The sequence below is a fragment of the Nomascus leucogenys genome, chromosome 13 (genome assembly GCF_006542625.1).
Source record: "Nomascus leucogenys isolate Asia chromosome 13, Asia_NLE_v1, whole genome shotgun sequence".
Taxonomy (NCBI): domain Eukaryota; kingdom Metazoa; phylum Chordata; class Mammalia; order Primates; family Hylobatidae; genus Nomascus; species Nomascus leucogenys.
The window spans coordinates 28702634-28715154 of NC_044393.1; the positions used below are offsets into that span (position 1 = coordinate 28702634).

Consider the following 12521-nt stretch of genomic DNA (forward strand, 5'->3'; position numbering starts at 1 on the left):
CACTGTATTGGACAGCACAGTTCTGTACCCAGTTTTACGGACTCTGGTGTTGGGCAAATTACTTTCCATCTTTAGGACTCCTGCTTTCATCAGTAAAATGAAGGATTCAGACTTGTTTATCTTCTAACAACCAAATGTGATTCCCTCCAGGTATGAGGGAGCCTTCAGAGGTGCCCTAAATAATCTGTACCTCGATCTGGGTGGTGCTTGTGTGGGTGTATGTATAATACATAAAAATTTATCAGGCTGTACAGTTAAGATTTATACACTTAATAGTATCTTTGTTATATCTCAGTAAAATTTTTTTTTTTTTTAAATAAGTTCACTTCCAGTTTGATTTGGTGCCCTTTGCTAAACTCACTCTTAGATGAGGAGACCTTCATTGGAAATGTGTGATGTGAAAAATGCAAACAGCCAAGATTTTTTTGTCTTCTTCCCACCCAGGATGTGTCTAGTCCGAATGAAGCAGGAAGGCCGGAGTGGGAAGTACATGTGTCGTATCATAGTTCATTTTATGTGGGAGGATGTTCAGCAGCGCGGCAGAGTCATGGGGGTAAGTGAGTGCTGTCAGATGCTCGTCCTGGACAATTCCAGAGAAGGGTTTGAGTTTGGAGTTTTATCTGTTCTAAAATGGCCCTGCTTTTAGATTTCTGTGAAATGCTGTCTAATATCAAGTAGCAGTTCAGCTAAAGTTACTTTTTCTGCCTCTGTGGAAACTAATACTCCACAGATACTTTATGTGTTTGTACACATTATAGTGATTTGTTAGTGTGAAGTCATCTTGTATGGAGATGGGATTGTAAAGCCCAAATCATGGTGATAGGAGGGATGGATTTTGTGAATGGAGGGAATCAAATGATAATCCATTTAAGGATACTATACCTTTGACACCAGTTCAGTATTTGAACCAGTCCTTCTATAAATTAGTTCTGATGGGAGGCCCTGGTATGGGGCCTGCACTGTCCTCAGGAACTGAAACTCAAGCTCCTTGATCACTGGCAACCTAGAAGAGTCTGATAAGATACCTACTGAAAATGTACATTAGTACATTTAATAATTAACCTGAGAAAGAAATATATTATATATATATGTCACATGGGATGTAATGACAATAGAAAAATGAAACCAAAACACTAGAATATAGTTGGTTATACAGATCATAGTGTGTCCAGAGTTGGTTCCTTCTGGTGGGTTCTTAGTCTCGCGACTTCACGAATGAAGCCGCAGACCTTCGCAGTGAGTGTTACAGCTCTTAAAGATGGTGTGTCCAGAGTTTCTTCCTTCCTGTGGGTTCATGGTCTCGCTGACTTCAAGAATGAAGCTGCAGACCTTCACAGTGAGTGTTACAGTTCTTAAAGGTGCTGCGGACCCAAAGAATGAGCAGCAGCAAGATTTATTGTGAAGAGTGAAAGAACAAAGCCTCCACAGTGTGGAAGAGGACCCGAGCCGGTTGCCGCTGCTGGCTGGGGTGGCCAGCTTTTATTCCCTTATTTGTCCCTGCCCATGTCTGCTGACTGGTCCATTTTACAGAGTGCTGATTGGTGTGTTTACAATCCTTTAGCTAGACACAGAGTGCTGATTGGTGCATTTTTACAGAGTGCTGATTGGTGCATTTACAATCCTTTAGCTAGACACAGAGCGCTGATTGGTGAGTTTTTACAGAATGCTGATTGGTGCATTTATAATCCTCTAGCTAGACACAGACCGCTGATTGGCGCAAGTCCCCACCCGACCCAGAAGCCCAGCTGGCTTCACCTCCCAATAGTATCCTCTTTTGTTTATGTTGTGTATTTTCTGTATCTAGATCATGTTTTAGTAGCTTGTAGTTCCCTGTTACTTCTCATTTCATTGTCTCCCAGCTTGGGAGCATCCAAAGTAGAACCATGACTGGGTCATGAAATGGGTTAATTTAGTTTCTTTCATTACAGGGCAAAATTCTCCCTGTGGACTGAGAAGTAAACAAAGTTTATGGACATATTATAAAAGTTACATATGCTCATAGAATAGAAATCAAAGAGTAAAAAGTATTGAGTATAAAAAAACAAGTGTCTTTTTTCCCCCCAGTCTAACTCCCCAGAAGTAACCTTTTTTATTTTTTGTGTTATTTTTTCTTACCTTCAAGGAAGGAGAAAAGTAACCGTTTTTGAGTTGATGCGTATCCTTCGCCTGAGAGCTATCTTTGTAATCATCCTCTTTGGTTCCTTTTTCATTTTTTGCTTTCTTACTGTCTTAGCTGCTGTGTAATACAGGGAAAAAAAGTATTTTTTCTGCTCTCTCACTCAATTACAATTACACAGAAGGTTTCTGTGACACATTTTTGGGAGTTTCTCCCCACACAGCAAACAGGCAATCAGTTCTGGAGAGAGGTCACCAGGTGGGTGTCCTCTAACCCATTTCAATTCCAACATTGTGTACTCGGAGATAGTGTCAGATCCCACGGGTTGAGGGCTCTGCCCCCAAGACTGCCCCCAACTTGCCACACCAATTGCAAGCTCCAAGCTGTTTTACCTGTGCTTCTGGCCAACCAATTATAAATTGGGGTTCCCCACCCTTTCCTTTGGTTCAACTAATTTGCTGGAGCAGCTCACAGAGCTCAGGGAGACACTTATTACATTACTGGTTTATTATAAAGGATATTACAAAGGATACAGATGAAGAGATGCGTAGGACAAGATGTGGGAAGGGGTGAGGAGATTCCATACCTTTCCTGGTGTGCAGCTGTCCAGAAACCTCCACCTGTTCAGCTATCTGGAAGTGCCCCAAACCCAGTCCTTTTAAGGGTTTTATGGAAGCTGCGTTATGTAGGCACAACTGATTAAACCACTGGCCACTGGAAATCAGTCAGCCTCTCTGCCCTCCTTGGAGGTTGGGAGATGGGACAAAGTCCTAACCTTCTAATCCTCCCTTGGTCTTTTCAGTGACCAGCCCCTACCCTGAAGCTACCTAAGTGCTGCCAGTCACCAGTCAATCATTAGCATACAAAACGACACCACTTTGGAAAGGCCAAAGATTTTAGGAGTTGTATGCCAGGAAAGGAGTTGAAGACCAACTATATATTTCACAATATCACAGCTGCCCGGAGTGAGATCAGCAGCCTTTAAGGTATTCATCCAGCTGAATGTTCTCACATGCCCTCAAATACTTACCACCCAACTCCGTGGCAGCGCACAGTGGACATAAGGTGGTGTTGGCAGTCTCAGTCCTATTTAATGATGGCCAGAGATACCTCCTGGTCATCCAAAGCCCTGGCTGACTGCCAGGCAGTTATGCAGTAGCTCTTTCTTTAGTGAACCTGTTCTTATCATTGTTGACTAAACTCTGTTGGAAGTTGTCTCAGTAGCCATATGGGCCATAGCTGTCTCTATCCTGAATAGCTTAATGAGCCATAGATTGCTGACTCCTGGACTGCAGGAATCTTTTAGTTGCCTCTCCCCACAGATGAATTTCCTTCTGGACCTCCATCTCTCTTCATCACAGTAGTTAAAACTTGAGCCTTCTCCCATGTTACTTCTTATGCAGTGTCCCTTCTACTTAACTCTAAGTTTTATAAAAGCAGAAAACCGTCTTATTCAGTTTTTTGCTTATGCAGTAAACATTGAATAATTATCAAATGAATAAATAATTGTCAATAAATGAATATATTGAATACCAGCCTTTGGAATTCTTTTTTAAGCTAACGTTTATTAGATAAATCATACCTGCTTTATTAGTCTCTGATCCAAGTGTGTATCAGTGCAGTCCTGCAGGAATTAGGGGAATTTTTCCCCTATCGCATTTTATCTAGCTGTTTTTTCTATTTGGATTGTTGTAGATAGGGTGCTGCCCCGTAAGGGAGTGTTTTAGATCAGCGTTTCTCATACTTTAATGTGCCTATGGTTCACCTGAGGATCTTGTTAAAATACAGATTCTGATTCAGTAAGTTTCAGGACAGGGGCCAGAAAATCTACAGTTCTGAAAAGCTTCCAGGTGATGCAGATGTTGCTAGTGACGCAGGGTGGGGTAGGGGACAATAGCAAGGTCTTAGGTGGTCCCCCAATACAGGCTCTTAAATTGCCTTCATGAAGAGAAGTGCCCAAATTCTGATTTAGTTACAAAGACTGTAAGTAAAGGATGATGGTTTTAAAATAATAGAGATTTGGAAGAGTTGGGGAATTACTATGATTGCTTTCTGCTATAGTTGACTTGATACCTCCTTTCTAACCTCATGGCATAAATAGACACACCTTATATAGGCAAGACAATTGTATATTAACCAGTGGGTTGTGAGTGTATGCATGGGTGAGTGTGAGTGCATGTGTGTGTTTGAGGGAATCTCAGTCTTCCGTGTGTGTACAACCTGTAAATGGGACACGTGGCTAGGGAGAAGTAATAGGCGGTGTAGAGCCAGTCTGGCCTGGTTCTCACCCTGACTGGCAAATCTTTCCTCTTCTGTGCTTCAGTTTCTGTATTAAAAGAAAGGTGGGGACAGGGGAGGCCTAACTACATGAGCCTCAAGTTTTCAGCTTTTTTTCAGCTTGAAAATCTATGGTTTGAAGGTGGTAATTTGCAAATCTTTCTCTGTGTTATTTGGCATCCCAGGTGTACCTCTGTAAGAAAACCCATATAAAAAGTAGAATTTATAAAACCAATCAATGTAGTAGTGATTTTTCTCATGCCAAAAACTTAGAGGTGATTGCTTTGAGTGGACTGGTGTGTGGAAGATCAAGAAATAAGAGAGCCACTTTTGAGTTAGTGATGAATAATAAATTTGCATCAAAAACTCCTTTGAAATTAAAATTCTATTCTGATTTGGTGGGAAAATTTTTATTTTACAAAAAGTTGCTTTTCACCAACTTTTTGGAGCCCAACTATTGTGAAAAATGGAGCAGACTCATATATCATTGTGAAGCTGGTACAAAAAGCAGGTGTTAAATTTGAGGTTACAAAAATCACATCAATAATTTAGAGTGTTCTGACTTAAAAAAACATTATTTGGGATTTAAACTTATAAATTAGCTGTGGAAATAAAGTTCATTATATCACCTCATCTGGTCTAGTTTTATTTCATTAACCGCTTCTTAAAAATCTTTGTGAGCTGAGTTGCAGCTGAAGAGGTTGGAGACCATTTTTCCTTGGGCCCTTGCCGCACTCCTGAGTGTTGGTAAGAGTAAAGAACTAAGTCTTGACACAGCTGTAAAAACAGACATCGCCTTTGGCCTCAGCACTTTCTCCTGGTGCAGGCAGATTTCAGATGTAAATTTCACTCTCTGCCTCTCCTACTAATGAAGTAAGTTTCTTTTGCTGGGTTTGCAGCCAGGTGTGTCCAGTCTTGTGGCTAACCAGGGCGCTTTACTTAATTTTTCCATTTGTGACATTTCAACCAAACTTAAAAAACAAACATAAAAATTAGCTCACGGCAGTGGCTCAAAGTGTTAATGGTAACCTTAGGCTGGCTAAACAACTTCCTCTCAGTTCTGTCCTGCCAGACATCTCCACCTTGTGGCTCACAATGAGCAGGCTCAAGCTTTCCAAGACAGAGATGGGAAGGGATGGGAGTGGGCTGTAGTTGAGAAATTACAGTTTACCCTTATCAGCGGTCCCTGGCATGCCTCTTGCCTCAGTGAGACTTCTGGAATAAGAATGCACCTTCTGTCACCTCATGGTCCCCTGCTCTCTCTGTAGCAGAGCTGCTTGGTGGGATGGTGCAGAGGGCCTAGGAAAAATGGAGGAACTGTGGGCTGAACTGGACTCTTGTGTAATTCTGCCTTGCTTCTCAGAACCACCATTTTGCTTTGTAAGGTCCTCTACGATCACACTCCAGACCACCTCTCCAAACTCATTTCCCCTAGTTCTTCTTGAACCTTAAATATGTGAAACCTACTAGCACATGTGCCTGGCACTTAGTAAGCACTCAGTGAACATCACATTCCATCCTTGCTTCACATACCCTTCTCTCCAGCCAAGCTGAATTCCTTGTTATTTTTGTCTTGTGTCTTTGCTCACTCCATGCATACACCTAGATTGCCCTAACACCCCAGCCTCAATTCCTTCACATCCTTCCACAGCTAACTGGAAGCCAATCCCAGTTTCCCCTAAGGCAGTACCTTAATGATTTATATCTACCCTTCTTCCAGCTCTTACTCTTTCTATTTTGTATCACTGTCATTCACTTATGTTGACTGTCTTCCAGGTGAATTCCTGTGGTGCAGGATCACATACATCTGTCTCCAAAGTGCCTGTTATTGCCCCTTTCCTGAATAGGTGCCCAGTAACTATCTGAAGAATGAAAGAAGCCAGTCCCGCAGGCCCAGAATAAGTACTGGAAAAAGTAGGGCAAGGAGATACTGTTTTTTATTCTGAGGATATTTGTTTGCTGTGTTAGTCTGAAATATTGGAAGAAAAGGAAATAAGAAATCGTTTCCCCCACCATCAACTGTTCAGTTCCTTTTTCCCATACTTTTCCATCTTCTAATGGAATTACTTGATTTTTTTAAAACCCCAGTTTATACATAGGGTATATTATGTTTCTTTCTTTTTTTTTTTTTTTTTGACGGAGTCTCTCTCTGTCACCCAGACTGGAGTACAGTGGCGCGACCTTGGCTCACTGCAACCTCTGCCTCCCGGGTTCCAGCGATTCTTCTGCCTCAGCCTCCTGAGTAGCTGGGATTACAGGCGCGCACCATGCCCGGCTAATGTTTGTAATTTTAGACAGGGTTTCACCATGTTGGCCCGGCTGGTCTCGAACTCCTGACCTCAGGTGATCTGCCCTTCTCGGCCCTCCAAAGTGCTGGGATTATAGGTGTGAACCACCACCCCCGGCTGGTGTTTTATGTTGCTAAACTAACAAAGGCATTACCTTTTAGGAGGCTTTAGTTTTTCTGAAAATTTCCTTTCAGGCCTCTCTAATCACCACCTGTCACCAAATCTCCTCTCTTTCCCTACAAAAATTTTCAGACCTCTTCCATTTTACAACGATATAAAAATGTTACTGTTTTGCATCTCTAGGTCAGAATCAAAACTCACTGCCAAGGGTATTGTTTTTAAAGACAAGGAGCACATTAAAAGGTATAGTTAGCCTGGGCAATGTAGGGAGACCCCATCTTTACAAAAATAAAATTAGCCGGTTATGGTGGCACATGCCTGTGGTCCCAGCTCTGCGGGAGGCTGAGGTGGGAGGGTCGCTTGGGCCAGGGAGTTCGACGACGTTGCAGTGAGCTGTGATCGCACTATTACACTCCAGCTTGGGTAGGGGGGAGAAAAAGATGTGAGTGTAACTAAAGGACAATCCCTTGGGCTTGAGGCCATGAAAATAAGAATACATATTCTCAGATACCAGTTGTTCTTTTGAAAGTTTCTAAAATGGCCTGAGCTGTTGGAGTGGATAGTCAGTTATTAGGGGAAAGAAGGCTAAATTCTAAGAAGTCAGAGTAATTCCATTTTGGGATTGGCTTACGAATTTAAGCAGGGTCCTACAGAAAATGTACCTCTGGTAGATACATGCCTTTCTTTACACATGTTTCCTACCCCTAGGCCGTAAGAGGTAGCAAGAGTTCGAGGAGTAGGTGCCTCAGGCAGTTTTACAACTGGTCAGATGCATAGGTGCATACAGTCAGGGTGCCAGTCCTGTGCTTCTGAGTGGCACATCGGACTCTGCATTACTGCAGCACTACACCAACTTCAGAGATAGAACTTACCGTGGTGTACTGTAATTATTGGTTTATATAGATCTCTCCTATTAGAGTGGGTAAGCATGCATATAGAATCCTTGTAGTTACATAGGAGAATGTGCTTGTTCTTAGCAGATACATATTGAAGTATTTAGGGGTAAAATGTTTTGATATCTGGAACTTATCTTCAAATGGTTTAGCAAAAGAAAAGGATGTGTAGATGTATGGACAGAGTAAAGCAAATGTTGCAAAAATTAAAAATTGTGCATCTAAAGATGGGCATCTAAGATTATGCAAAATGCTTAATCTTTTGCAACATTTGCTTTATCTCTACCCATACATCTACACACCCTTTTCTTTTGCTGAACCATTTGAAGTTGCAGATATCAAAACAACTTATACAAGTTTTTGTTGTATTACTCTTACATCTTGTAAAAATTTTTTGAAATTCTTCAAAGCAAAAAATTGGAGAGAAAAGAAGTATTCATGTTCTGGCTCCAGCCCATTCTTCTAGTTTAATCTGCAACAAATCATACCCCTTCCCTCCAAAAAAGTTCAAGTGCATGCACACAAATACATATTCTTCTTATGCCAGACTTTCACTGGTGCCATAAGTGTGCTGTGTTCTTTTATGCCCCTAAGCTTTTGTTTATGCTATTCTGTCTGATCTGGTCTTCTCCCCTGTCTGCTCACAGCACTATAAGACACAAGCTGGATAACACCTCCTCCAAGAAGCTTTTTCCGGTGTTCACCAATAATGTTAATATATCTGGCCACTCCCTTCTCTGAACTTACCATGGTGTGCTCATGGTTTATGTAGGTCACTCCTGTTAGATGGGATAAGGATTCTTGGATTTCTGGTGTCTTAAACCACATGCCTACCATAGTCACTACTCAAATATGTGTTGGGTGAACATAAATACTTGCTTCTTTTGTTAGCATCTGGCTAGCCCTGTCTTCCAAATACTGACTGAAGAATGATCTTCTCTGATTACACTTGGATTCAATTTCTCTTAACACCCTCCCCCTTTGAAAAAGGTCCGTTTTCTCTCTGCCCTGCCTCATGGGTTCCCTGGCTCTCATTTAAGCCTGGTTATACTTTTAATCTGCTTTATAGGATGGATGAACCTTGAAATGTCAGACTGGGTGCCTCAGAGGTTCTCTATTCAGCAGTTCTGAGTCTGTGAAGAGACTCAGGTATATGCATTTTGAAAAATCTCTCCCAAAATATATATATATATATATATTTTTTTTTTTTTTTTGAGACGGAGTCTCGCTGTCTCGCCCAGGCTGGAGTGCAATGTTGTGTGGTGTGGTCTCTGCTCACTGCAACCTCCACCTCCCAGGTTCAAGTGATTCTCCTGCTTCAGCCTCCCAAGTAGCTGGACTACAGGCTCACGCCACCATGCCTGGCTAATTTTTTAGATTTAGTAGAGGTGGGGTTTCAGCATGTTGGCCAGGTGGGTCTCAAACTCCTGACCTTAAGTGATCCACCCGCCTCGGCCTCCCAAAGTGCTGGGATTACAGGCATGAGCCACCGTGCCCGGCCCCAAAAGATTTCTAATGCATATTTCTGGTTAAGGTTCTACCCTCTCATTTCTGTGATGAGGAAATGTTCATTGATTTGGCCAAGGTCATACAGCTAGAGAATAGCAGAATGAGGACCAAGACCAGATTACACCAATTTCCAGTCCGGTGTCCTCTTTGCTATACCATGATACCTTCCAATTGAAAGAAAGAAACCTTTTCTCCTGTCTTATTAGCAAGGACTGCCAAAGACCAAGAGGACAGCTTTTCTTGAATCTAAAGGCATTCCATTTATTTCTTCATTGCACTCCCAAGCCTGAGGCCTCTTTTACTCAATTTCTAATCCAATACGGCAGAGACTTCCTACTCAACAGGACTAATAGAGATTAAGGGGGGAAAAAAAAGACATGAGAATGCTGACAATGTTCTGAATTTGTTTCTTTTTCCATCGTTTAGAGTCTGAGTGTCTCTACATCGTCTGAATTTGCCTTAGTTGATTTTACAATTATTTTTCAGAGACTCCTTGGTTGTGTTTTTTTTAAGGGTAGAGGAACACTGAGACTGAACACCGTGCTTGAAGGGGCCGGGCCAGGAGACTAACAAAGGCGGTATTATACTGTGTGCGGCAAAGCCAATAAATGAATTCAGGAGACACCTAGATGTGTTTCTAGAGGAGACTGTGAGGAGGAGGGGTCTGGTGAAAAGGCAGAAAGGTGGGATTAAGATAAATTAAAATGGGGCCAACATGTTGGATAAGGAGACAGTCTCTTCCTGTTTCCACCATTGCTTTAGATTTCTCAATCTGCTTAGTTCAGAAGTTAAAACTAGTCTTTACCATGTACTTCATACTCACCCTCCCAGGCCTCCCACTCTTACTTAGGAAAAGAACTTAGTTTTAAGGCTATTTCAGCATGGTACAGCAATGTTTATTACTTGAGTGCTGCATCTGTTGGATGTTACTGGGGAATCTTAGACTGTTTAAACTGGAAAGGAACACTGAAATAATCTGATCCAGAGATCTAAAAGTGTGGTCCCCAGACCAGCAGCCTCAGCATCACTTGGGAACCCATTAAGAATGCTGGCTCAGGCCAGATGTGGTGGCTCAAGCCTGTAATCCTAGCACTTTGGTAGGCCGAGGCGAGTGGATCATGAAGTCAGGGGTTTGAGACCAGCCTGGCCAACGTGGTAAAACCCCATCTCTACTAAAAATGCAAAAATTAGCTGGGTGTGGTGGCATGTGCCTGTAGTCCCAGCTACTCGGGAGGCTGAGGCAGGAGAATTGCTTGAACCTGGGAGGTGGAGGTTGCAATGAGCCTAGACTGTGCATTTGCACTCCAGCTTGGGCGACAGAGCAAGACTCCGTCTCAAAAAAAAAAAAAAGAATGCTAGCTCTAGGGCATACCCTTGATCTTCTGAAAACTTTGGGGTGGGACCCAACCGTCTGTCTTTTCACCAGCTCTCTAGTTTGAGAACCACTGCTCCTAAACTAATTCTATCATTTAGGTGATTGGGAAATTGGCTCTGAAAGAGCTGCGTACAAATTAGAAACACCAAAGAGTAGAACTCGGGTGTCTTGGTTGCCACTGTTACTGCTCTCCTCGCTAAGAGGAGCAGGGTCTAGGCATGGGCTAACGACGTGTGAAACTTGAGGATTTCAGCATAATTCAGAAGCAGAGTTCCCCAATAGTAGTAGCTAACATTTATTGAGCACTTTCTTTTTTTCATGCACTTTACAAGCACCATTTGAATTTTATAACATCTTACAACAGTCTTACCTGTGAGATTAGTAACATTTCTAGCCTCATTTTACAGATGATGAAACTAAGGCTCAGAGATAGTTTCCTATAGCAGTTACAGCAGATTACCACAAAGTTGGTGGCTTAAAACAACAAAAATTTATTCTCTTACAGTTCTGGAGGCCAGAAATCAGTTTCATGGGGCTGAAATTAAGGTGTTGGCAGGGCTGTGTTTCTTCTGGAGGTTCTAGGGGAGACTCTTGCCCCTTCCAGCTCTTGGTGGCTGCTGATGTTCCTTGACTTGTGGCTGCATCACTGCAATTTCTGCCGCTGTAGTCATGTTGCCTTTTCTTCTATCTGAGCCTAATTTCCCTCTGTGTCTCTCTTAAAAGGAAGGATATGTGTGATGGCATTTAGGGCTCAACTGGGTAATCCAGGATTCCCTCCCTGTCTCAAGTGTCTTAATTTGATCACAGCTGCAAAATCCTTTTTTGCTGTATAAGGTAACACTCACAGGTTCCAGGAACTAGGACATGGATATCTTTTAGAAGACCAAATTCAGCCTACCTACCACTGTTAGGCAATTTAATTAGACTTACACAGTAAATATGGGAGCCTGGATTGGAACCCAAACCTTCTGGACTCTAGAGCCTGTGCTTTTAATTACTACTCTGTACTAAACTAAAAACTATGGCTCTAGCATTGGCATTAAGATTTTTAACCCAAGTGTTGTTTCTTTCTTCCTCTAACTTCCACAGTATCCACTTGTACTGTAGCATTGAACCTTTCTGTCCATAAGTATCTTAGGTTTTTGTTTTTGTGGGTTTTTTTTGTAGAGATGGGTTCTCTCCATGTTGCCCACACTGATCTTGAACTTCTGTGCTCAAGTGATCTTCCCACCTTGGCATCCCAGAGTGCTGGGCATAAGCCACCATGCCTGGCCAAGCATCTTATATGTTGGTCGTAGCTTCTCCAGTTAGTTAGCTTCTAGAGGGCAGATATTCCATTTTTCTGTTTTTAAAAATAGAGATATAATTTATATCCCATAACATGTAAATTTGCTTTTTAGTAAATTCACAGCGTTATGTACCCATCACCACTATTCCAGAATATTTTAATCACCTCAGATAGAAATCCTGTGCCCATTAGCAGTCACACCCATTCCCCTTACCCCCAGCCCCTGGAAACCACTATTCTACATTCTCTCTCTATGGATTGACCTATTTGGGACATTTCATATAAATAGGCTCATATAATATGCAGTATTTTATGTTTGGCTTCTTTCACTTAGCAGAATGTTGTCAAAGTTCAGTCATGTTGTAGCATATTTTCAGTACTTCATTCCTTTTTTTGTCTTTTTTCTTCTTTTTATTTATTTATTTTTTGCCCAACTCCCCCGACTGACATCATTCCTTTTTGGGATAGTCTGTTGTGTAGATATACCATGTTTTAAAAATCTGTTAATCAGTTAATAGACATTTAGTCTTTCCACTTTCCACTTTTTAGCTTTTGTGAATAATGCTTCTGTGAATATTCATATATAAGTTTATGTCTGAACATATCTTTTCAGCTTTCTTGAGGGATATATCTAGGAGTGGAACTGCTGGGTCAT

At 41.8% G+C, this 12521-nt stretch overlaps 1 protein-coding gene across 5 annotated transcripts in view; it reads left to right on the forward strand.

The window, feature by feature from the left end:
• LOC100579420 (ubiquinol-cytochrome-c reductase complex assembly factor 1) overlaps positions 1 to 12521 on the forward strand; it is a 117688-nt gene that overhangs the window by 66148 nt on the left and 39019 nt on the right. For all 5 annotated transcript variants that reach the window (XM_003273569.2, XM_003273570.2, XM_030826267.1 and 2 more), the window contains one exon: positions 445 to 553. In XM_003273569.2, the coding sequence (XP_003273617.1) occupies positions 445 to 553 (109 nt within the window). The remainder of the gene's footprint in view (positions 1 to 444; positions 554 to 12521) is intronic.